Source organism: Mycteria americana, chromosome 6, assembly GCF_035582795.1.
Source record: "Mycteria americana isolate JAX WOST 10 ecotype Jacksonville Zoo and Gardens chromosome 6, USCA_MyAme_1.0, whole genome shotgun sequence".
Taxonomy (NCBI): Eukaryota; Metazoa; Chordata; class Aves; order Ciconiiformes; family Ciconiidae; genus Mycteria; species Mycteria americana.
The window spans coordinates 57,354,409-57,381,672 of record NC_134370.1 but is presented as its reverse complement, the minus strand read 5'-3'; the positions used below and the strand labels follow the sequence as shown (position 1 = coordinate 57,381,672).

Genomic DNA, 27,264 nt, shown 5'->3' with positions numbered 1-27,264 from the left:
CAGAGCTTGCCTTGCAGCTAAGCTGCGGCGCTCAGCCCCGCGCGAGGGGGGAAGGCGGCCCCACGCCGCCCCTCACTCGTGCATCCCCGGCGGCGGCACAAACCCGGCTCGCCCCCCCCGGCCCCCCTCTCCCAGGCGGCGGGGCAGCAGCGCCGCGGAGGCAGCGCTCCCCCTGCCCCGGCGGCGGGAGGGAAGGGGCCGCGGCGGCCGGGGCCGCGGGCGCGGAGCGGGCCGCGCATGCTCCGCCAGCCGCGGCCCTCCCCCGTCTCCTCCCCCCGCCCGGGGCCGGCCGCGGGGACGGTCTCGACCATTTCTGCGGGCGCGGGGACGAGGAGCCGAGCCCGCGCGGCAGCGGCTTTCCCGAGCGCCGCGGCCGGCTCTGCTCTGCGGCTTCAGCACCGCGGCGCCGGACAGCGCCCGCCGGGGCCGGGGGCGCGCAAGGGCGGCGCAGGGAGCGCGGGCAGGAGCCCCCGCGGGCGGCGGCCCCGTCCCTGGGCCAGGCTCGCCCTCCGAGGGGCTGGGCAGCAGCAGGATGTTCCTCAGGCTGGCGGTCGTGGTGCAGGTGCTGTCGCTGCTGGCAAGCCGGGTGCATGGCTTCCCGAAACCCGCGGGCAAAGGTAGGCGCCTTCGTTAACACATTGTCTCCATTTTCTCCGAGGAGGGGAAAGTTTTGCAGGGTACAGATAGAGGAAAGTAAAAACTTTCCTTCCGCTTGGCTGAAAGCAATTAGATCCTAAAGAAACAATATTCCTGGTGCAGGACACTGGATCGCTGAAGTTGCAATCTAATATTAAAGTGAAGAGATAGGTGCTGGAAGAGGGAAAGGCTCGGAATTTTTTCTGTCTTTTCCAAGCAATGTTCTCTCCATTCTGCAGCAGTTTCTGCACAAGTCTCTCTCGCTCCCTGTCTCCCCTGGTATTCTGGATGTAAGAGATTTTTAATCTCTTGGTTGTGCCAATCCGATTATTGCTATTTTAGTCAATCTCTTACAGCATTTTTTCCCCAATTTGTTTATGAGTTTTCTCATCAGAAAGGGGTTACTGAGTCAACATCTGTATTTCCATTACATCTTTTGCAGAACCTCTTCCTCTGCCCCAAACAATCATGCTCTGTTTAAATGTTTGACTTTTTTATTCTATTCTCATTCTTCTAGAAACGCTGAATTTTTTTACAAGAACTAGCAGTTGGCATCATATTTAAGACACCATGTTTTATGGGAGAAAACTATAAATTAAAAAATATGTGCTGTCTCTTTGTAGTCGCATGCATCGTATAACTGAGTATGTATGTATGTGTTTGTTTATTCTAGATAAAGCTATACACAACAGACAATTAAGTGTAGAAAGACCTTTGGAGGAACAGGTAAGTGAAATAAAAAATATTTACAATGTTTTTTGGTTTTGGTATTCTCATAATATTTTGATCCTTCAGGTACCAGATCCATGAATATCCTAATGGCTTAACAAATGAGTTAAAAATAGGTTTGTCAGTAAAGTAAATATTGATGGGGTTGGGTACAAAATAGAGTGTCAATAATTTTTAGGAACTGGCATGTAGAGTTTTACTGTCCAGCATTCCAAAAGCAGGTCATTAGCTCCAACAGCTCACAGGTGTGTAACCCCTTTGTTTTGATACTCTACGGGAACATAGCAGGACCTTGGATTGAAGGAGAATGTAACTGGCATTTATCTTAAAATGGAAAGTCTACTGCAGCTTCTCATAATGTCTGATTCTGATCAGAGGATGCGGTGGTACTGACAAGAAGTGCCAAGCGCTTAATCATGTTCTACTTATTAAGGCAAACTTCTTACTAAGAGTGAAGATCAGGCGTTAAGGCTTCTGCTGATATTGATAAATTAAGAGATCCCACGTTTTAGTGTATTTATTCTTTCTGCCTGTTTGTTTTTGTTTGTTTGTTTGTTTTATTTTCGTATATCAGATTGCTGAAGCTGAGGCAGACAAGAATAGGAAAATAGCTCCCACAGGTAAAACATCTGTCCTGGTTTTATAGCAATATTCATAATGGTATTCAAAGAGGTATAAGATTTTATGTCATGTGTGCATTGATATATTTTCCAGAAAATAAGCCAGAGTTCAGAAATTATTCCTTTGTTGATGACCTGAACCTGCTAAAATCAGTAGCAGAAAGAGAGAGGAATGAAAAGGAGAGGGAATCAATTAGAAGCTCTTTGTATGAACAGCAACTGGCCATTGATGATGCAGACTCCACCAAGAACCGCAGGCTTGTGGATGACTATGACTCCACTAAAAGTGGACTGGATTATAAATTCCAAGGTATTCTATAATCGTCTTCCAGTGAATTTTAGGTTAGACTTCTCTTGCAAACTGATTGCAATCATGAATGTTGTACTCGCCACTAAACATGAGCTCTATTTGTTACTGGAGAGCAATTTCAATTATTTCCCGTTGTAGAAGCTTGTCGTATTACAATTAGGTTTTGAAACACAATACAAAAGAATTGCTATTGATTTTCACAGTCTTCTTCTGTGGAGGAAAATCCAACTGTGTAATTTGCATTATGTTTTTTAGCAATTCATATTTGATGGAAGGAAAATGGGACATATTTTTAAATGAAAATATATTTATTCTGGTTTGAAAGGAAGAAGCACTTTTATATAGAGCTAAATCACATATATTTGTTCCAAATGTTGTGTGCAATGTTAGATAATTTTCCTCATCACAAAGCTAAAAGAAGTTACCAAAGGCCAAAGAATACTTACCTTTACTACAGGAGTAGTTAATTGACTTGTAGTTTAAGTGAGTCCTCTGAGAGTTGTGAGCAACATTTAGCTCAGGGTATTTTTAATTATATCAAAGTATGCTGATCACAGACCAAAGCTTACTCATCATATTCACTTTCCCATTGGTCATGATGATATTATTTGCCGTAAGTAATGACTGCATAATTAAAACTTCTTTTGCTGAAATCCAAACAAGAAGATAGTATGCCGTTTGTCATGATCTGTTTTGATCTAAGTGGCCATGCAGTGAAAGTAGATACCAGGAAGATGTATATAAGCGGATATGTGAGCAGTGTTCTCTCATTCTTACAAATTTTTCTATAAACAGGAGAGTATACTCCTGACATTCATCTCTGCTCTTTCAAAAGAGCCAGTCAGAAAGACATATTTCAGATGTGGAAAATGAGCACGAAGAACTTTTCATTGGGACTGATGTAATGGATTCTAAAGTGTGTATCAAAGTATATTCCTAATGTGTCTAAAAGGTGCAGCTTTGTTCTGAAGAGAAAAAGATGTGGGCAGATATTTTTTACAATATGTCTAATCCAAATGAGTTAGGACAGGCAGCGCACAGTTAAACTGTAATCTTTTTAGATGATCCAGATGGCCTCCATCAATTAGATGGCACTCCTTTGACTGCTGAAGACATTGTTCAAAAAATCGCTGCAAGAATTTATGAGGAAAATGATAGAGGAGTGTTTGACAAGATCGTTTCAAAACTTCTAAATCTGGGACTAGTAAGTATCTTGTTAATACTTCATTTAGCTGTTTTGTGGGTTGGTTTAATGCTCTTTTAAAAAACAATTTGGATGAACACTGTGTCCAGCTAATAATGCTGACTTGAGTGAAAATGAATGGGATTCAGGCTCTAGGCAAGCTTCTTGACTAATTTGGGCACATTGGTTTAGTTCTGCAATACCGTTGTTCTTGTGATGGCTTTGCAACAAAATAGGCCAAACTGCAGAATGTTTCTGATGTGGAAAAACATTCACTGGTTGTACTCCTCCCATGTCTGCCCTCATTTTTCCTTTAATTTCTCTTCTGATTCTCATTGAGTTCTTCTGTATTACCAATTTCTTTTGGATGTTTAGGGAGAAAGGTCTGAGCTCATTCCTGTCCACCTACTAATTATTGTCATCATATAATGATGCTGGTTAGTTGAGGATACATTTCTCATTGTTACTGATTTTTAGCAAGACTGGGTTTGTCTCCGACCTCTGGATGTCTCAGTGGTTTTAGCCATTGCAATATGGGATCCTTATATTTAAAATACTAACCTTATCTTTTCGGCACCAGATTTTGCAATGAGCTATTGCATGCTGAATCTCACTGATTACAAAGGGAGCTGTGGGACAGCTGCATGGTAGAGTTCTCATTCAAGGGACAGCTGTTACTAAGCAAAGAGAAAACATTTTGATGATGCCATAGAAAGCTATTTGCTTTTTCCCTTTCTGTATTACTGTATTCTGTTGCAGTTACTCGACTGTACATAGGTATGTTGCAGAACATACACATACACACACATATATACACATATGGGTATACCACACTTGCAGCTCCATCTTTCAAGCTGGACTCCATTGTGTTAAGCCCTATATGGGTTTGTTTTCCTATTGGAGGCTATATGTGTGGGTGGGTGTTTTTTTAATTATATGTATACGTGTATACACACACACACATCACTGAAGGTTTTAATTTGGCTGTGCTCAGCTTTGAAGCAAACATATTTGAAGCAGCCTATTTACAAAGCTCAGGTTTCATATTGATGTTTAATGTAGGAAAAACACAATATTCCATAAGTACTCTGCACAAATATTTTAACAGATCACAGAGAGTCAGGCCTATACCCTGGAAGATGAAGTGGCAGAGGTTTTACAACAGCTAATTGCAAATGAAGCAAAGGATCGTGAGAAGGAATCTGAAGATTTTGATTACCCTCCAAGCAGAGCAGACAGTGATACAAAAGAAAAGCAACAGGAAAGAATGGTAATTTCTTAGCTAATCGTTTTAATTCACTTGCCAAATGGTACAAGTAGACCAATACACTGCTTTGCTTTAGGAAATAATTAGTTCAATCTGGAAACTAAAGGTGTTCTTAAAGAAATTCCATCAGATAGAAAAACGAATCGTGAGTTACTTTGAGGATTAAGCCAGATGCCAAATTGAAATAACTTTGAGAAAATAGTATAGTCTTCACTTCGTAATTAGGAAAATGTTGGCATAAGATTATGATGCTATTTATTGCTCTATTAACTCTATCACCAAAAGCAATGTGTTTATAGATATTATTTCTTTATGTCTTTTGTGGAGACACCAAGCAAAGCTGATCAGGATAGTTTCGTTAATGGAGAAACTGATGATACGCTGGATAACACATGGTCATCATCTAATATCTTGGAAAGAAGAAATGAGCTGCCTTCTGAAGATAATTTTGAAGACCTCCAATATTTTCCAAACTTTTACGCACTGTTAAAAAGTCTTAACTCAGGTGAGCTCATCATGTGTTTACAGGAATATTTAGGAAAAAAATTAGAAAATTAAGATTCCCTCTGTTTTCTCCTACTCCTTTCCCTTCCCTTTGCCACAGCTTCCCTACTTGCAAGAGATCACGTGCTTTAAAAATGTTCTCTAAGATGCATAGCAGAAACTAATTTGATGAGTGAGTATGGCAAAACATTGGGAGGAACAACACTCAGAACTGCAAACTGTGTGACCTAGGTAGCCCTTTCCATTTTGTGCTGTATGATTCAGGAGTCCTGAATTCTTTTGATTCCCGTAAGGACATGATGAAAAACTGGCAAAGTGTTTTCTCCAGACATCTTTCCAGTAACATCCGTGTCTTCTAAGCCAACAGAGATACGAGTAAGCCACAGTAGAATCCTCACAGTGATGGTACCAGTAAATGAGTCTGAGCCTCCCAGCCTTTTCAGAAACCACAGGTTTGCTGTTTATTGCAATGAAAGCTCTGCACGTCTCTTCCTATTCCGGTGCTAGACATCATTGCTTTCCAGTTATTGCAGGCAAGATTGTGGCACCTTGCCACAGCCCCTTTGTCAGCACGCTCTACCACACACACCCACTCTCGCTCTCTGCAGCCAGCATATCTTCTGCTCTCTCCAGCACAGTCAGCAACAATTTATTCTGTAGATTCCTTGTCCTGCAGGAGCCTTAATCTTGCTTCAGACTGTCCCCATAAACACCTGAGTGGAGAGCTAGAATGAAAAATTTGAGGGCATATTTTGCTCAAGTCCAGTCTACAAATTTCATATTCTTCTTCCTGTTCTTTTCATTTTCCCATGGTGGTTTTGCATACTAGTTCTCTTTCTACTCACAACACAGAAAGGCATGTTGGGTGTAACAGGTTATCAAGCAAATAGAACCAGGTCCCACTGGCTGCACGTCTCTGCCTTGTCTCCTGCTTTATGCTGTTCACCTGCTGGCTTGTATCAAGCTGGAGGAGAGGGGATTCAATTGCATGCTACAGATGTGTGTTAAATTGCAGGGAGCAATAAAAAAACCTGTTCAGCAGCTCTCCAATGGGGCTGGCCCTCTGCCAAGGCTGGGAGTATGTTTCTGACTGTCCCTGTCTGACAGTGCCCCTGGCTCTGTTGGGTTCTTCAGTGACAACCTGGGGTGTGGGAAGAGCTTGTGTAACTGTGACGGGGGAGTTTCATGCTGCTAATGCAGAAATAGCAGTAATATTGTTCAGCAGATAAACGCAGTGGAAAAAGCTAAGAAGCATTGATCGTGAAGATAATGAGAGATATGTATGGGCAAGAAAGATGGATTTTTATAATGAAAGATCATTGTTCATATCCTATTCTGGAGTCATGATCCTCCCAACCATGTAATATTATGTTTCCCCAGTACCTGAGTCATGGTCTTGTGCACAGCAACAATCTCATTTGAGACACTTTATATTTTTGTCATTGAACCCATGCATCTTGTAAGAGAAAGGATCTCTGAGCTACCTTCCTCATACAGATCCAGACTGGTCTACTAAGTAGTTCACAGACAAATAAAAGAAAAAGACAGAGACTGTAGAAAACTCTGCCTATATCTGCCGTTTGACCAGCAATTTGAGCTCTGTCAAGTCACTTCATCTCAGTGTGTTTAGTGTTCTTATCTGTAGAATGGAATTAATACCATTTGCCTTCCATAACATAGACCTTCAAGACAAAAAGCTATAAAGAAGAACCAAACCCAGAAGTTTTAAAGTATATTCAGCTGTATTTTGCAGGAGCAGTTTAAAGGGAAACATATATAGGAGTTCTCTTTGCTAATCCAGCACAGCAGTTTCTTTTTAGTGAGTAGGTAATTTTTTATGCATGAAGTTTGTGCAGAGTTTGCAAAACTGATTTTTTCTGAGTTGCCTGAAGTCTTTGACTAGTTTTGGTTTATCCCCTCACACAGAGACAGAGGCAAAAGAGAAAGAGACCTTGATAACTATCATGAAAACCCTGATTGATTTTGTGAAGATGATGGTTAAATATGGAACAATCACACCAGAAGAAGGAGTTTCCTATCTGGGTGAGAGTACATACTTTATGCAACAGTGTTATTAATGCTATGTTCTTACTCTACCAACAGTGATAATTACAGTCTCATCTTCCTTGCTTTTACGAGTCCTGTTTCAGACTTGTTCATTCAAAATGTTAAAGCTGCACTTCTAAATGATTGATCATTCGTTATAGCAATGTTGAATTCCATACTGCTTTAATATTTCCATCTAATGAAGGAAAGGTTGTTTATCAGATATATATTTAGAGGATTATTCCACTTTCACAGCTATGAAGTGCATTTGATTTCAATGGCTTTATGTCGGGGAAGATTAGTGTTTTGCTCAGTTATATTGAGGTGGATCAGGTACCTGCATTTTCCAAAAAGAATCCAGCACTTCAGCACCTTTAATCTGTCATCTTTAAGTAGCTAGAGTAGACAGGACCTAACGCTATGGTCTTCTACCAAGTAAAACTCCTTCCATCTATGGAAAGTGTTACATCTTGGCACAGGAGTAGTTTTTGAAGCACTCTTTCCTCGATCCATTTTAGAGTCTGTGGCTATGCAGATTTTGTAAAATTGTTATAATTTCCTGAAGAGGGATTTTGGAACAGCCTGGTTTTGTGTTTTTGTTTTGTTTTGTTTTCTCACACACCTCTCCTGGCTTTTACACACTCATTTATATTAACTGTTGATAGCCTTTCTAGTTAAACAAACAGCGCTACAGAAGGGCTTATCTGCATAAGCTCTGCACAACTCTCTCATTTTTCTGAAGTATTCCTAGTCTGGGTTAGCCTGAAAAGTTTTTGTTTACATCAGGGCAATTTCTCAGCTTAATAAATCAGCCTGTCACAGAGATAGGACTGGCAATGATCTTTCATGACTCCTGCTGGCTTGTTTGATATGGGCTGTTGCAGATACATGACGGATTGATGCAACTGTAACTGTACGGATTGATTATCAATTACTTGGCTACAAAAAATCCAGTGGATCATGATTCACATTCAGTGCATGATTGCACCTCCCCTCTAAAGAATCCATTCTATCTCTGACCAAGATTATCCCTTTATTTTCTGTGAGAAGTCCTTGAATTTTGGAATATTTGGACAACTTATGCTACAGTTCAGCTCTTTATTTCTCTGTCTGCCTGTACATTTAAAGAAAGATGCACATAAAGAAGTGGTTGATTACAAGCACAGTGGTTTCAGTGTCATTAAATGAAGATAATATGGCTTGAGCAGCTATTGCCCTCCCTGGTAGTGTTGCGCCAAAACTTAATAGGCTAAATTCATCCCTGACGCCAGACCACTCAGATAATGGAATTACACTAGGGATGCATTTTTCCTGCTAAAATTCAGGGCACTTGTTCACATTGGCCTTACTTTGAGTAAATAAATACTGTAACCCTGGAAACAAATTGCCATGATGACATAGTACAGAGGGCAGGGATTAGGTTAAGAGTTTCAGAGGTCTGATTTAGTCTGGATTTGAAGTAAGACTATCAACTGATGTATCCAGACTCTGCCTTGCAAATGAGTGATTTATGCAGAGATGGATTTTGTACTCCATCAAAGCAACTTACTGTAGTGGAAAAAGCTTTCTCATAGGTCTCAAGTTGCTTCTGTGGTATTCTTTTTTTAGACTTGCTGTTGAGAAAGGACTTCAAAGCTGACCTTCATTTATTGAGCTAATATTCTCAAATATTCAAGAACAGCAAGCACAGGAGAATCTTAGCTTCTTGGAGTATCCATCAGCATGGCAGCAGTTTTACTGCCACCCTTAGTGAACTAAAAGTTACAACATAATATACCCAGTAATACTTGAATAGGTACTGTGTTTCTTGGTGCAGTGTGGGTTAGGGGATTGATGCCCAGCTGTGTTTATTTATAGCAGATAAAGGAATTAGTATGAATGTCTGTCAGGGAGAAGAAACAATTAAAACAATTGGCAGCTTTTAGTTGTTTTCCCTCAGTCCAAAATCAGTGAGCAGGTCCCATGCTAGTTGGTGGAAAATACCTACTGGGTCTGCAGATGGATTATATCCTTTCTCTGTTTTATTACAGTAGGAAACTGCCTAAATTACTTTTCCCCACTCTGTGGCTGAAGCCATGCGTGAACTATGTCCCTGAATTATACATTGAAAATAATAAATCATTTACTGAATCAAGTCACAAGCTTTTGTGCCTCTCACATGGACGCAGAGACAGTGAATTTGAATGCATATACCAGTAACAGCTGGTTTGGGATTTGGAAACCACAGATTATGTCATCATCATTGTATCCTACTCTAGGGGAAAGTATCTTGCTGCTGCAGTGAATGATGTTACTAGGTTTAGCTTTAAGTTACGAAGGATCTAGCTGCAGTGTGTTGCAAGAAAAACACACATGCACACACATACAAGTGCAAGGAAGAGGAAGTTCATGTTTAATACACATATTCAATATTATGTCATACATATTTAAAAGCTTTCCATATGCTAAATATAATCTGTAACACAGAACCCAGAAAGCCAAAAATAACGTATTCATATATATGAAAGAGGAGAAAAAGTAGTGCATTTTACAGTATGTATTCAGAAAGTATAGCTCTGGAAGCATTAAAAAGAGGCTGTAACAAACAGATATAAAATGTGCGTTCAGCTGTAATGCATCATATTTGATAATTGTCTGCTGGTGGCAAAATGCCACTATCTTCTATCACTCTATACTTTCTTAACTATGAATGCTCTATTTTGATGTACTGGGACCAAATTCTTCTGTGGAGTGAAAGCCTCATGATATGTTTCTAGCCTGTTCAAAGGCTTTCAGAGATCTTTCTAGAAAGTCTATCTGCCCTCTGAAGATTGAAAGCTGCTTTAAAATCATTTTTGCAATTAAAAGAATGGACAAACATTGTTGGTACAGAAAGCATAAGGTAATTAATCATATGACACAGGATCACAGTTACACAAGTGGCTTGTGAATTAGATCCAACTGTGGTATCAACTTACCCACTTATGGGTTGGTTGTCAGCATCCAGCAAATGCTGCCCAAACAGCTGAACTCTCCTTGCTTGCTCCAACCTGCTAGAGGCACAGGCTGTTATCACTGAACAGGTTGAGTATTGGGAGGGACTTAGGACAGTTATTGAAACAATGATTGCTGTTGCCAAGAGTGTAGTGACGGAGTGGAATGAAAGAGTTGGAATCCCTCCACATAATGACCAGCAGAAAGCAGCAAGAAGCTTTCAGAGAAGTTATGACTGATTCAGTGTAAAATATTTCATTATTCATGGCATTCATACTGTTTCTGTTGCATAAATAGCTGATACTGAATTTTCCACGCAGAACTGAAAGGACTATATCCTTCATGGTGCTGAGTGCTTCAAGGGAAAAAGCGCTGTTCGAGCCAATAGCAAAACTCACTTTGATTTCAGCAGAGCAGAATAAGGAATGTATTGCATAGATACTTGTACTGTTTGAATATTAGTTTGTGAATAATATCATACTTTCCTTCATTTTCCTTCTGTCTGTTGAGTACTGTCATGGTGGAGATTCACTCTGATAGCTTTTCTATCAGACCCATCTATCACAGACCAGATAAATATGAAGAAAAAGCTTCATCTACACCTCACAAAGAAGAGGAATTTTTTGTGTGCTGAGTGACTTTTCCTGCATATGCCAGGCTATCTAGCTAGTTTTAAAATGAAAGCATATCAGTCCACTACCATCCTGGTAAAAGCTCTATTTATAGTAATTATGTAAAGTAAACTATAGTTTTGTAATCCATTTATTTTAATAATATTGTTGTCAGCTTAGAAGCAGAACAAATGGTTTCTGCCAGTTTGTTCGATATATTTGTAAATCATCTCCCACTACTAAGACCAAAATAATGAGTGATTTGTAGAACCATTCTAGAAAATATTTGTAATTAGAGCCTAGTGGACCATAACAAAAATAGAGCTTTCAGACATAATAGACAAATTTTTAAGAGGCATCAGTGTGTATGTATGAATTCTTTTTACACAGTACATGGATTATATTCTCCTGCTGTACACTGCTTACAAGAGTAGATTTGTAGCAAATCTATCCAATGCACCCCAACCAAATGAAAGTTGTGTTATCCAATGAACTATTACCCTAGAAATGTAAATTAGTTATGTGCACATTGTGTTCTTGTCTGGAGTTCTCATTTATTGACTAGTACATGTAGGACAAGCTTTTGCCATCAGTACTTCTCTATCTCACAGATACATGGAAGCTTCACCATGGTACTGCATATAATGCGTATTTTATTGCATCTTATGATTGAGGTTGGTCATTTTGTTTTCAGTTTCTAAATCAGGGCTTCTGTATCCTTCCATAACTGAACAACATTGGAGAAGAGAAAGAGGCAAAGGAGTGGGAAGCAAGTTAAGTTTAAGCACTCTGTAGCTTTGCTCTTTCTGAGGGGGATCCCACTTTTCACCTCCTTCTAGTAGAGCATTTAGCTTACTGGAGCCACAGTGTACAACACACAGCCCACAGAAGGCTGGTTGGGGAGCAACCCCCCCTTTAATTAGGAGAGAAATAGAGAAATTGCTCCAGCTCATCAGTATGCAGTGTTTGAGTCACAGCTGCCTCCTTCCATAGACCAAACCAAAGCCACCTCTCACACCGCCTCCCTTTGGCTCTGACTCACTGTCAGAATCCACACTCTCCCCCGTGACTGAGTAGGAGATTGTGTTGGTTAGAAATGGGCATGAACAGATGTCTCTGTTTACCTCTTCTACCTCCTCATCATTTGTTCTCCATGGACAATTAGAAAGAAGACCAAACTGCAAGACACAGTAGCAATAGGGAAATGGATGGTTCATTGGTAAGCTATTGTCAAGGTATACGTACACTCATTAGTTTGGTCCTTTTCTAAAGTTACTGTTGGGATATTGTTTTACTATAATATTCTCTTTTAGCCAGACTGAGGCTGCCTGACAAAAATCCAGGGGAAACAGAAAAGGCAGAAAGTCCCCTATGTTGATTTTTAACATGCCCCTGCCTCTCCATGCTAAGGAATAGAGAATAGCTGTTCTGCCTCTCGCGTTCACACTTGGTACCCTCAACAGCTCCACTTCTGATGAAGGCAGAGCTCTGCAATTTCTCTGGCGTAGGCCTGTGCATAGTAGACACAATCTGGCCTTTTCCTGGGAGAGGAGGACCTGTTTGAATACTGTGACTAATCCCTGAAGTTCTAATCTGCAGAGATGCTGCAGGCCAAAGGTCTGACCCTGATATTTGTTTAGTTAGGCAAGAACAGGCACAGAGCCAAGAGTGTGAGGCAAAGAGGGGATCAAAGCACAGACTGGCATCATCTTTCCCCTGCTCACTGTGTTCAGAAGCAGATGCTCCCTGATGCAGACTGTGTGATTTGAAAGGGGTGAGGGAAGGTGTGGCTAAATCAGTGCCAGAGGCTGCAAGTGATAAATGGACAATGTCATGTGGACCTTTTGTTCTTTCCTTCATTTTGACCTGGGAGATGAAGGGCACTGACAGTATTTCTTTCAGGGAACTGTTCATGCATAGTACCTTCTTCTTCCTTTTTAATGTCCTTTCTTTCAAAGGGCTCTTTGTTGCTATTGTAGGTTTTCTTCATAAGCATTAAAATCTTTAATCGATTTTCCCTATCTGAATTTCCCTTTGGTGATTTTTCTTGCCCAGTATTACTTTATCATATGACTGATGCATACAGCTGCCAGTGGGAGTTATTTAATTTCAGGCAGCTCTCTTTTCTCTGCTATTTATTTTATATCTGATGAACTAAGGTGATACAGATGCCAGTATACTGTACTGTTCTTAGGAAGATCAAGGACTATCACATACCTGAAAAGCAGAAATCAGGGGCACCTCAGATGGGGGCAGTGGGCCAAATACTGAGGAGCAGCAGTGATGGTGTAAAGTATATGTGAATAGTTAAACCCAAGATGAATTTGCATGGAGGTAAGATAAAAGCATGTGGGGACAGATGGTGTGCAAAGGTCCCAGACAAGACTGGAATCTAGGAAGTATGTTGATTGCAGACCCCACTGCAGCTTTATAGCTTTTCTTTCTGTAGCCTCATCCCATGCCTCATCCATGTCTGTCCCATGCTACTTCTGCATTTGCACAAACACATAAATGTTTTTTTGCCCCCACTGCTTAGATCTTACTTCCTATTTTCCCCCATTCAGACTCTCACTGCTTAGAAAAAAAATGGGTAGCAGTGGTGTGAAAAGTCTATGCCAGCTAACCTCACAGTTCTTAGAAAACAGAACCACTACACACTACGGTAAAATGGGCATCACCTGAGGGTGACAATATGTGTGAGAGCATAGTATTTCCAATATCCATAGGATCTAAATTTTCTCAGATATCTTTTTGGGAGAGATCCAGTAGTTGTAGTATTACTAATTCTTTTTCCCACCACATTACATGACTATCAAATCATGTGTACAAGAACCAAAACGAGTGTATTACAGTTCATTCCTTTGCTTATCACTATCTACCCTTTAAATTTGCAGCTATTTCTTGCAAATATATTGCCTCTTCTTCTGTTTCCCTTCACTGCCTCCTCTATGCTTTCCCAACTGGATACTTTGTAAGAAATCTCCATCTCCTTGTAGTGTCTTTTTTGACAAGTATATTGCTTAGTTCCTGAAAATCTAGGTTTTTCATCCTACCAAGTGGTTTGTGTTTCTGAAAAAAGGAGGGCAATGCTTTTATTTTTTCTCACTGTATTTAATAGCTGCGTAAAAAACCTTACATTCTGAATGCAGTATCTCTCTGTTGACAGCTGAGCACTGAGACCGTAAGTTATGATTTGAGATGATGATGTGGGTGCAGGGTAAAGAGGGTGTCACTGAACTTTCAAAACTAAGCTCCATCCCACTCCTGCAGTAGAGGTGGCTGTGTGCTGCTTCATTCCCAAACCGTTGTGCTTATAAAGTGCATGCTATCAAAATACTTAAAATGTGTGCACAGGCCACGTAGCAGCCTCAGGATGGGAAAGGATTAGGAAACGACTGCACCACACAGCTCTAGGAGACCTGGAGAGATGCAAAGAAAATGCCTGTAGAATACTGAAAGGATAAATCTGATAAATAGTCTGTAAGGTAGGGAATTTAATAAGGACAATAAAGGAGACTTGGTCAGAGCTTTGTTCACCTCAAAACACATCTATTTAATTGTGTTTTACTTTTTGAGTTGCTTTTAATCTGATTGCCAAGTGATACTGCTGCTGTTTTATTTCAAATCACTCTGACCATCTTGCCTGTAATCCATTTACTACCTGGGGTTTGTCACCTGACATGTCATTCCTCATGGCAGCATTAGGCTTTAGACACACCATCATGACAAATCAGTCAAACAGGAAGTTTCAAAAAGAAAATGATGTATCTTGACATGTAAGGCAGGGAGTTGGAAAGGAACCAGAGATTTGCAAGGCTGAGACCCCTCTGTAATTCCACAATTGAGGGATTTCTCTTGTTCATCACAGTTTAAGCAGTTTATGTGACATGTGCATGATACATATACGAGCTGACTAAAGGTCAAACTCTGCTTTTGGCTACATTGGTGAAAATCCAGTGGATATTGACAGTTCTTGGACCTGCACTCATGTAAGCTAAAAGGAGGATTTGGCCAAAGAATTAATCAGGCATGCTATTCCCCACAGAATAGTCACAAGCAAATGCTGAGATGTCCTGAGTTTTGTCACAGATGGAAAAAGGCCTTGCAAGCTCTTAAGGATCATCTGCTGCAGGAGACAGAAGAGCCCTGGGAGAACTGTGCTTTTTTAATACCTGAAATATGTGCATGTCATACAAGCAGTCGTCAGCACAAAGCTTTCCCCCTGAAGCTGCTGTAGTGTATGAACTCATTAAGTAAACTCATTTTTTAGCTATCGTTAAGATTGATTTCAGGTACCATGATCATCCCGTTTTCTCCTTTAATAAACACAGCCTTTCTATGCTGTATGAAAACAGAACAGCAAAGCAGGTCTTTCTGTGGAAGTTTAATGACATGAAATCTCAGCTTCAGTCAATTTGACGGGGATAGAATGTGAAACTGGCTCCCGGGTGCAAGACAATTATGCAGATGAAAAAACCCTTTGCAGGAAAATTTGCAAGAGTCCGGAAAACACCGTGAATCTGTCTATCTATAGAGGAGAGTCCATTTCACACTTCTGTTACCAATTCCGTTAAATACTTGGATGGGTACATTAGTTTCTGCCTCTCTAATAAGAACAAAGTAATTTAATTTGTAATATTTTTTCACATTGTATCTTTTTCCATGGATTTAAAGGGTGTTACTGCAGTGTATTCTCCCAGAGTAAAGATAAGCATCCTGCTTTTATGTGATTCAGATTTTTGAATGCCCAACTCAAAGGACTTCAGACTTTCAAAAGTGCTGGGAATTTGCATTTTCAGATGCAATTAATAGGATCTGTCGGTGTGTAGCGCCTGTAGAAACTGGGCCTAGGACATTGCAGAATGCTACTCAAAATAGGAGCCCTCTTGCAGCATGAATGCTTCAGTGAGTCATCCCAGATCAAAGAGCAAGTTAGAAAGTGAGGCAAGGCAGAAACCAGATCTTCTGACTCCTGTTGTCTGGTTCGAGTGATGAGATTATACTGCTCCGCGGAAAGCTGGCCGCCAGAGGAGTGACCTATTTTACCAACGTAGGTCGCTTCCATTAGCTCAGTAGTTATTGTTCTGTTGTTTTAATTAGTGCTATTTCAAATAAGTGGCCGGCTCTGTGGAAAGGTCAGTACCTTTCTGAACTCTTCCTCTGTAAAAATTACGTTGCTAGGGAAACGATACCGGAAAAGTAATTCTTGTTAGACCTCCAAATACGACATGCAGTTGCTTAGCTGCTGGCCAGGCACATCTCAGTTGAGAAGATGACTCACTCCATCAGTGTAACTCAGAGCAAATATTGTTCAGCCCTGGCCTAGCCACATATGACAAGTACAAACATGTTTTGAAACAATACCAGCTGTTAAAGATGTTAATTCTGAAGAGGAAAAAAAGGGCAATAAATCCTGTTCAAGAAGAACTGGGATTCTCTATGGTAATAAAGAATTCTCTCTCTGGCTAATAAAGAGTAACATTCTCTTTATTATATATATATAGGTACACCAGATAATCCCCATAAACATGAACAGGCTTACATAGTTATCTCCCCTCTGTCCCACAGAAAATACAGCTGCTTATGAAATTGAGATTCATGTTGATGTGCCATCCAGCTATCAAGATGGATTCAATATTTCTCCTGTAAAATGTAGTCCTTATTAAAAGGCCTGTCATATAAACTTGTCCATACCTTTACCGACAAAATAAAGCTTTGAAATGGAATATAATTGTCATCATATTCAGTCTGGCTTTAGTGGCAAAGCTTGGATCATTAGTGGCCAACATTGCCATATTATACTTCTTATACAGATATTAGCTGTTCAATGCATATGGCTGGAAAACAATGCATATTACCATGTTACTGTACTCGACAAAGTAGTAATAAATATTGTTTATTACTCATATATTGAGCTCAAATGAAATTGTTAGCCAAATCGAAAGACTCAGAGAAACTGTAGAATTCCTGAGGGGATTTATAGAAGTAACTGAATAATGGAGGAGTATAAATCGTATTGCCTTCAGTAGCACATGCTATATGTGGATATGTGTACAACTTTTAAACACTACAGTCTATCAACATAACAAAAACATTTGGAAATATTATCAGCATGCAGATATTTAAATCTAAAGATGCCTAAGCGGATTGTAAATCCATCTTGTGGTGGAGTCTTTTTGTTTTCTGCTAATACAAGCTTACTGCAGCAGTGCCTAGATGCAGATACTTTTAAGAGAGAACATGAAAGGCACTTACGAATCAATGCACTTACATAAGTGTGGCATTTTAAACATTTAAATACTCCTATTTATTTTTAAATACCATGTTTACTCTTAAAATTAAGCCTGATTTAATAGATTATGCTGGATTCTAAAATCAGTGACATTTTTGCATTTGCATGAATTAGTGAAGGAGAATAATCTATTCACTTGAATTTACAAAGGGTTTTTAAGTTCTTAGCTGTATAATCTTATCCTAAAAACTGTGCCTCTTGCAACAGAGGAATCCTTATATTCCTGCTAGAATACTAGTATGGTACTGATTCAAGATAAAAAATAGTATCTTAAGCTCAGCTGAAAGGAATGTTTACGGTCCTTTCAATAAGCTTTGGATCAAGTGATTAGTGAGGCATCAATACCGCCACTATAATTCTAGCTTGTTTTTTTCTTCATCAGTATGTCTGATCCAGCTTGTAACCCAGCCCAGACCTGTTTAGTTTAGGGCAAGGTCAGAAATCACATTAAAAGGATATGTACCAAATGAAAATAGTTTTCACAGAAAAATCCTAATGTGATGTAGAATTGACAGGGTGCAATCAGGCAGGGTGCCAACAAAAACTGCTTACATTTTAATTTTATGTAAATAACAAAATATAGAGGACTCAGGCAGACAGGATTATGTGATTTCTCATCAGATGGCAGGCAGAATTGCTTATGATGATCTGCCATGAAGAGAAATGTGCTTGCTAAAAAAGTAATCTTTAGATTTCAGCTCTGAGTATATTTCTGATGGAAAAAGATGCTCTTGGCTGATGGATAAAATGTTGGCCTTACACAGAAGATATGGTCTAAAATATTTACTAGCCCTATAATATCTATTCTGCCACAGTTACCATATCTCATACTGAATATTTTAGCTGTTTATATAAAGGGAATATTGACAATTCAGAACGAAGTCTCTCAAAATACCTTATGAACTAGCTGACATCTATCAAATTTTAGGTCCATGTTTAACTGAACCTTTAAAAAAAGCTGATAAAAGGAAAGAAAATTCTATACCATGTCCATAATATGACTGAGGAAATATGGCAGATTGTATGATGATCTGTATTTGTGAATATCTGTTAAGTGTTGGTTTTTTTCCCACATAAGCATACAATGTTTATATCTGAAACATCCATCCAGCTTTTACTTTCAAATTAGATGAGTTCAACCTTGAAATTTGCATAGAAAAACATTTGCTAGACTTCTAGAGCTGTATACATGGCCACGGCTGTCTGCTGGGTTTTCAGGTAGATGCTTGACCTCAGCAATTTAAAAAATATTTGTTTTAATCAGTTCAATTTACTTATTTATTTCATCTAAATATAATTTCAAACCTTTTATTGACTTCTTTTCCAATGAAACCATATAAAATCCAGACAGATAAGCAGTTTGGGATAATATTTTCCCACCAGGATGAAGCACATATTTCACAGTCTTGTACACTTTGTGAAGTTAATTGAACCCTTCCATTGCTTTCATCAGAACAAATTGCTACAGATATTATCTATATTTTGTGACTTATGTTACTTAAATAATTAGAATATATATGCACACTTTCACTGTCTTTATGAATATTGGCTCTATTTGGTACACCTATTGTCATGATTTAGTTGTTCATTTTTTTTTAATAAGATTGATCAAAGTTCCATATAGCTATTTGTTTGTTCTTTTAGTGTTGGCTCTGCATTAATTCTTCAGAGGCAAGGATGAAGACTGTTCTTTTAGATTTTTACTTACTATTCAATCTGATGTTGTGGAGAATATAGTATAGATTCTGCATCATATCTGTTGAAGAATAACTGGGGTTTGATTTTGTTTTGCCTTGATTTCTAGAAAACTTAGATACAATGATAGCTGAGCAGACAAAGAAGAAGCTTGAGAACCCTTCCACTAAAACCAGGACAAAGCTACCAGCAGGTACTTATTCTACAATTTTCTCTCCTGGAATAACACATTTTTTAACCTATTCACTTAAAAGCATGCTAATTGCTTTAGAAACCACACTGGAGTTAAAGATACAGTCCTTCAAGGACCTGTAGCCACAGCTTGGATGTCTAAACACACAAGAAGAGAGGAATTTTTACTTAATTGTCCAATCTTTGAGAAGTATATTCACTGTCCTTTTCTTCGGTGGGGTCCAGGCATTACACATATACAAAAACAAGCTGTGTCAATGCTTTTTAAGACCTAAATAATAAAAAAAAATCAGTCTTTGTCAACTTTGGATCTAGTGAATGCAAATTTCCTATCATTTTTCTCTGCACAAAGGATTGTGCCTTTATGAACTACATATTATTGCATTTTAGTCACCTGTATTCAGTCACTGTTTGTAAGAGCAGAAACAGGCATTCCTGTTTCCAGAGGTCTGAGGTAGAGATGACCTTTAGAAACCACTTTGAGCCAGACTCCGATAAGGTTCTTCCTCAGTCATCAGTCAAAATGTTTTACTTCCTAAAGTAAAACACATTTCACATCATTGATGTGATTTAGAAGTGCTTTTGGTACATTTGATACAAAATTGCTCTTATTGTTATTTCTTTAGACAAGAGTAGTGAAGAAGCAGACAGTACGAAGGAAGAAGCGGCTAAAATGGAAAAGGAATACGAAATCTCAAAGGATTCTACGAAAAATGAAGAACAAAATGCAGCAGGGAACAGTGAAGAGCCCAGAGGTACAAAATAGCCATTGCTTTTGCTACATATGTACGCTCCAAGTGATTGGAATCTTTTCCTGTCCGTGGTATTGTTTTTCCATTGTGTTAGCATAAATATCTTCAGTTTACAGTTACTAGGAGTCAGCACACAACAGCTTGATTCGGAAGTGTACTTATTTGCTTACTTTTAAATATATGAAACTATATCCCTTGCTGAGTAAGGCCATAAACTTCCACAGAATTCATAGCCCCTTTTGAGAGCAATATGAAATGCATTTTGACACAGTAGTGCAGAGAGATTTTGCTTCTTTGCATCTGTAGCTTTTCAGTGAAATCAGATCATCAGGATATTCAATATTCTGAGTGAGCCTGTTGATTTCTCTAGTTTGTGTTAGAACAAGCTGGTACTGAAAGGTGCTGAAAAGTTCTACAAAGTGAAACAATTTGTGTTACTCACTGCCAGAGGTTAAGGGTCATCAGCAATTAACCTGTTTTACCTAACTTTGAAAACCTGTTACAGTAAGTTAGTGTCTCAATAAGCAAACTTAGCACAGTAGTACTTTTATTACCCTGGTTGCCTTAGCATGACACATAATGCCACATGCCATGCTACATTAGACTGTACTAGCTGAAGTTACTCTGTCCATGGGGTGCAAATCAGCTGCTATATCTCAAAACAAATCTGCAGAGGACAGTGTGCCTCCTTACACTATACTTCAGAGCCTGTGTCCCAAAACCAAAGACAAGCACTGCTATACTTTTAGCTAAACCTTGTATAACCAAGCATTTCTGCGGTGTCCAACATAGCTCTCAAATATTTAAATACAACTTTTTGTCTCTCTCAGCTTGTACTAGAAGTAAATCTTAGAATTAGAAGTGGTTGGTTTGTAAACTTGTAAGACAAGAGTGGGTTCATTCTAGATCTGTGTGTGGATGAAGAACTTACTGAGGGGAAGGAAAGTTGGAGAAGTTAGTTTGGCAAGTGATGGTTACAGTATAGTGCTTCAGGCTCAGCCATGTCTTTTGATAGAGTGAGTTCCATAGTCTAGCTGCATCTCCAGAGTAAGTTCTCCCTCCTGCACACAAAAAACTTCTTCTTCATCAGCAGTTTATTGGCTAGACTTAATGGACTTTCTTAGGAAGTGATGTATAGACAGGAGATTTGTCAGGTAATGAATGCTGAACTTTTGAAGGAGGATGTTTGTTGGCGCAGAAACCTTTCAGTGGGTTCTTATTGCTAAGGATTCAGCGTAAGCATCTGTGTTTTGTAGTCTGTTGGTTTAAAAAAATTGCTTATAACCTATTTTGCACTGTTGCTGTTTTATGCTCATACTTTTTTGGATGCATGTGTTTTCATTGCAAAATGCTTGGTAACAAATTGCAGTAATCAAGGCTACAGTAGACTGTAGTTCATTGGTCACCTGGTTCAGTCCTGTGGGCAGTGCAGGCATATAAACTAGTAGCCACTCACAGACAGAAGGTGGCATTTTTTCCAGCAGTGGTCATTTGAGCATAGAAGAGGAAAATAGCTCCAGACGGCTGTCTAATTTCACAGTAAAGAAAAATTGTCTCAATACCCGTGGGAAGTGATAAATAACATATTTTGCTTGTCTGGTGAAGATTTGTCTGTTCAGTTTGGTTCAGGTTATTTTCCTTTACCTTCAGAAAAATGTTCAGCCCAATAGCTTTTTAGAAATTTAAATTGGATCAGTATTTAGTTCTTTGTCTCATCATGCAATGCCCTTTGCTCTTTCACGGAGTAACTTACTATAAAGCTAACTCTGCACTCCCAGCTCAAAAATTACAGTATGCCTAATACTGTATCTACTTACTAATGGGACCAGACATGCATAGTTGGCAGTAGTAGCCTTCTACATGCTAATCACACTAGGGTTTTTTTTTTCCTGACAAATGTAAGAACATTACATCAATAAAGCTCCAGCCAAGTTAAGAATTCAAAATCCATTAGCTGGAATATTTCCTTAGGGGCCTTATTAGGTAATCCTTGAACTAATTCTGTCCTGTGTGCTTTCTGGTCCAAAAATAGCCATCACTTTAACATTTCAGCTATAACAAGGAGTTATCATGGTAATTTTAATACATACTTTTTCTCCGTAAATATAAGTAGCTGTATTTCAGCTTGTCGTTCCAAAATATCACAAATTTGCTGTATGCTGTTAGTGCTACTGAATGGAGGAGTTTTCTGACACTTTGTATATGAGATACTCAAAGCTCTCAGTCTTATTTAAGTCATTCCTTGCTGTCTTAACAGCTTCATCTTTGTTGAACAATTATTATGATCAAAAAGCTACAGATTGCCTTTAATCCACATATGCAGTATCTGTGGACACCACCAGAAGTTATGTATACAGATCAAAAAAGCCATGATCCTAAGTTTGTGGATGACTAATCTTACACAGACAAAACCTGCTAGCCATCTGTGAGAATTTTGCCTGACTAAAGTTGACAGGACTCAGCTTTTAAACAGAAACTAAGAATAGTTTTAATCTGCCTTCGCTGTGACCAACTTCACTCAGTTAAGCAAGCTGCATCAATCATTGATGTAAGTGCCTGATTTCTCTCTCATCCTTTCCTCTAGGGAAAGCTGAGGCATATTTGGAAGCAATCAGGAAGAACATAGAATGGCTAAAAAACCACAACAAACAAGGTAACAAAGAAGGTATGAAGTAAAAAGCCTTGACGTTGGGGTGGGCACCATATATATTACGAAGCATGTAATTTAAATTGTGTTGTATAACTTAGCATTATGTTCTAAGTTAAATAATAGTATTGTGAAACTGTGCTTGTCTAGATTATAGTGATAATTAGTGATGTTAGAGTTAAATAATACAGGTCATGTAAAAGTTAAATCAATGAATGCAAATAGTAAACTAAGGCAAATTCATGTAAACTGGCTCAAACAGCCGTTGGCCACAAAACACAGTGACTAACCAGCTAGAGGTTAGTCACATGCTGTCCAGATAGTCATGGTGGTCTGCGTGTCACCAGGTGACAGTACATCAGTTTTGTCTAGTGCTTCATTTCTTAGTTCAACGTATCTTTTAATTATGATTTTATACATGAGGTAAATGTATTTTAAATGTCTGAATGTGTCTAGAAAAGCTCAGTGCATCTGGCTAGCACTGTGCATACCATCACAAATAGCAATATTTTGTTTCATAACCATAAATAGTTAAGATACAAACTTATGTCACTAGCACTGTAATATATTGGATTATAGCCCAAATCAACTCTAATGACTTGTAGCTCTCACGCAAAGCTGTGTAGAAGGGGAGCAGTGACTGAAGCAGCTGCACAGGCTATGCTCACCAGCTGCCTCACCATTTGACTCTTCCTCGGAGGCAGGGCTGTATGAGAGCTGGAGGGAGAGAGCTAACAGCAGCAGGATTTCTAGCTTATTTTTCCCAGATCTTTATGTGTCCATATCATGTTTGCCCTCAAGATCTTACATAAAACCAGCCTCCTATCCCTCCTCTCTGCCATTGCTCGGTCTTCTGCCGTCACCCGCTCTGTAAGTAAAGGTTCCTAGCCAAGGGATCCATCCCTGGGCTATGACTGGCACCTGGTGAGAAGGATGCTTCTTGCACCAGCCAAGCAGAGGAGAATCTGAGATGGGATCAGCCCTGGCTAATCTAGCCACCCTCCCTGTGAGTTCAAGTGTATATGAATTACATTTTAGAGATGAGTGCATGCCTACAGCCCAACACATTCATTTTCCTACATAGAAACTCCATAATAGGAAGGAGGGTTTTTTTTATTTTTTCCCTCTTAAAATCATTTCCACACAATGGCAGCAATGGCAGTTAGCAACAGACATACATATTTGCTCAAGAGTTTTCCTGCCAATTCTAATAAACGTTTCTGTTTATCGGTGTACTCATTATAGTAATTAGATCTCAGTCATGTGTGATTATTTCTCTGTATCACACATACTGACTGGGCAGCCCCTCACTCCTCTTCATAGTAACCTTTCCTCTGCACTACTGCAGTCTGAAAATGGCTGTGACTGCAGATCAATAGCATTTTATCTGCCTGTGAATGCATTAAGATGTACGCTTTCTGCGTAGATGGATTTTCATTTGCACTAAAATATCTTTATTGTCCTCTGGCAATAGAAATGGGTCTTAAAGTGAGTGTAAGTTAGGACAAAATTAGAATAGTGTTTTTACTCTTGTGATACATTATCTTTATTGTGCCTTTCCATACTTTTTGGTTTTGTAAAATGCTAATTCAGTTCTCCTGGGATGATGTTAAAGGAAGTGCAGTCAGGGTAAGCTTATCTAACCGTGAATGCATTGCACTGTGTTTCTTCAGTACAAGATTAGGTGTTATTGATGTGCTCATCAATCGTTTCTCCACTTCCAGCTAACACCTAGGAGCTAGCGGAAAAGTGACTCACAAAGTAATTTGTGTATTAAAATGGCCAGTCTTTTCCACCCCTATTCATGGATTGTTTTACTCACTGAATATACTTGAAGAGGTTTAGGTTTTCTTCAGGCAAATGTTTGTAGATCCTTAACTTTGTATGAATTTCAGTAGAAATTATTATTCATTCAATGACTAATGACCCTGGAAATGTTAATTTGCATTTTCCCAGTTTAAAAATATCAATTGCCTATTAAGGAGGCAAGTAAACTTGAGTGGTCTGGATGATTTAAAGAGAAACATGTCAAAAGCCTAGATTTTGGCCTGATTGGCTTTTGTGTCCAAAGTTTGTTTTGCATATATACAATATATAGGCTGCCTGGCCCTATCCTTAGTAATCTCCCAGACCTGGCTTGATCTTTGAAACCAATGCTCTTTAAGACCAGCTCCTCTCCCGTGTCAATTAACATCACTCCCACCAGTAGACGTCGGCTGCTGGGTATTCTATTGCATTTAGTCTCCAGAGAACATAACCATCAGTCATTTAACTAATACATGCAAATAGGATGTTTGGATTTTTCACAAAATACTTAGGTAGTTTGTAGTTTCATAACACTAACAGTAGCCATTTAGGAATGAAAGTAAATTCTATAATTAATTGCAATGGCAAATGGCTTGATTTGAATATGCAAATAAGACCTCACTTCATTTACTGTAGCAGTTTCACAGTTCAATGTAATGCTGCAGCTGTTGTGGTGAATATAAACCAAAGCTGATTTTTCTAATTACTTGCACAAATTAATAGGTTGCAAATAAGTATTAGAAATTAACAGTTATCAATTTCTAGAAAAAAATCAAATTAAATTGCCATGAGATATACAAATTAGTGAGAATTGGATAATATCTTAATGGTTGTAATCTCATACAGAATGTTTAGTAATTAAACCTTCAATCTCCACGTAATGATCTTTACAATACTATTTACAATATTTAAAATATTATAAATACTATTCTAGAAGAAAAATAAGCTCAGGAATTTTAATGTGAATAATGTGGATATTAATCATCTTAGTATTTGTTGTTCCAATCATTTCCATTCCATGGTATTTTTCACTGGAGACTCTCATTCTGCCAACATGAATGAAATCTCACAACGTTATTATTAAATTGCTAGGTACTATTTGTCCCTGTTACTCAGATAGGACGGAGAGACAAACAGGTTACATTCTCTTACGTAATGCTGGTAACAGACCAGGCGTGAATCCTGGCCTCAGTACAGCAAATAGAAAAATTCCTATTAACTCAGATATGGAGAGGACACCTCTGCAGGAGAGGGGAGTTTTGAATATCAATTCTTTGTATTACTCACTTGAAATTGCCTTATACTGTTATTAAAATGATCGCAAGTGTTAATTTGCTTCTTAATGTCTTTCTATTTCTATCCAGTTTTGGTCACTCAACCATAAAAAGCCAGAAAGTCATTATTGTCTGTTTTGTTGAGAATGTACAGTTTGAAAGACAGTCCTTCCACTTATTGCTGTATGGTGATATACATTGGAGTACATTACAAAATCAGTAGTAATATATTCTGAAGGTTCTGTCTGTGGAATAAGTAGTTTATACTGAAAAACTCAGGATGTGTCTGTTTTTGTGAAAGATATTAATTCATTTAACTTAGTATGAACCCTTAAGACATTGATGTTTTCCAGACTAATAGCTTGTGATTCTAGCAAATTAAGCTTTACATTTTATGCAGTAAATTATGTAACTGAAACTTGTATTGTGTTTATGTGTGAATATACTGGATCTGTTGCCAGAGTTACGACTACACAATAGATTACCTTTTTATGTTATTTGAAAGTAGAATTCTTTTCATGGAAAATAGTGATGTTTTCCAGCATAGGAAGAGTCTATTTAATGTATATGGTGTGAATCATGCTGCATAGATGCAAGCGTCTATCAGAAAAGGAGGAAGGGTCTGTTCAGCACTGTATTGCTCATCGACATACAAAGATTTTCAAAGACTACTTTGACACTAACACTGTCATAAAGACTACTCATTGCAATATTTTTCATGTCAGAATATTATATTTGTATCAAGGTCAATAATTGTATTATTTCGATTTATTTTCAGGAAGTAGCTTTCTTGAATTTTCACCACAGGTGTTTGTAGTAAGTGGGATTTTTCCTGGGATTTCAATAGGAAACAGTCAATTTAATACTTTCTTTTGAATCCATGACAGTTGTGAAAATAATAGGGTTTTAACAACAGCTTTTGCATGCAGACTAGATCATCAAATCTCTGGACCAGAAAATATTCTTACTTTAGCATTTGCCAGCAAGCAATCAAGAGCAAGAGATGATTATTCCTCTTGAATATTAAAAGCACCATGACATGTAGAAAGACTGTGTGCGGATGTTTTTTTTTTTAAATTGTTTTCGCAGGTTACACTTGTAGTGAATTCCCTTCATGTTGGATAAATTGCATTTGTTGGATAAATTTTATAATGACATTGTTTCTTAGGTGAAGCAGTGTAATGGCAATGACTCATTGTGGAAATGAATTCTTATTTTTCAGACTATGATCTTTCAAAGCTGAGAGATTTCATTGATCAGCAAGCTGATGCTTATGTGGACAAGGGCATCCTGGACAAGGAAGAGGCTGATGTAATTAAACGCATATATGGCAGCCTGTAAAAAGCTAGTGGCTGCCAAACGTAGAAAAATAGTATAGCTTCCCCCATTCCCGGCTCAATGACTTACGACCTGTTATTTTGAGGTTATCATACAAATGCTCTGTTTACATTGTACTGACAACTTTCTAGACAGAAATGAAGAGCTGTAGTGCTCCGTATCCTGACTGCATACTGTATTTTCCTACACTGGCAAATCAACCCTAATCGCCAAATTCTGACATTGAATCTCTATTTGATGGGGTGAATATTTATGTCATGTTCTCTTCAATTTATTATTTGTATTTGGTTTACTTTTGTAGATAAACCAATCATTTCTGATGGAAAGTTCTTTTAATGCTACATCTTTTTGCTCTCACTCCACTAGCTTTCTATAGATGCAACTATGTA

General features: G+C 38.6%; 1 protein-coding gene across 3 annotated transcripts; it reads left to right on the top strand.

Annotated features, from left to right (window-relative positions):
* Positions 1-27,264, top strand: SCG3 (secretogranin III). Of its 3 annotated transcripts, none has more exons than XM_075506049.1 (12): positions 1-617; positions 1,310-1,362; positions 1,940-1,985; positions 2,080-2,295; positions 3,357-3,499; positions 4,587-4,748; positions 5,073-5,250; positions 7,176-7,292; positions 18,976-19,059; positions 19,685-19,813; positions 22,395-22,475; positions 26,760-27,264. In XM_075506049.1, the coding sequence occupies exons 1-12, from the start codon at positions 533-535 to the stop codon at positions 26,876-26,878; spliced, it is 1,413 nt and encodes a 470-aa protein (XP_075362164.1). In that variant the 5' UTR covers positions 1-532; the 3' UTR covers positions 26,879-27,264. The 3 variants fall into 3 exon arrangements, with proteins under 3 accessions (XP_075362164.1, XP_075362165.1, XP_075362166.1); XM_075506050.1 differs by having other exon boundaries at positions 3-617; positions 22,395-22,463; XM_075506051.1 differs by lacking the exons at positions 1-617; positions 1,310-1,362; positions 1,940-1,985; positions 2,080-2,295; positions 3,357-3,499 and having other exon boundaries at positions 4,666-4,748; positions 5,045-5,250.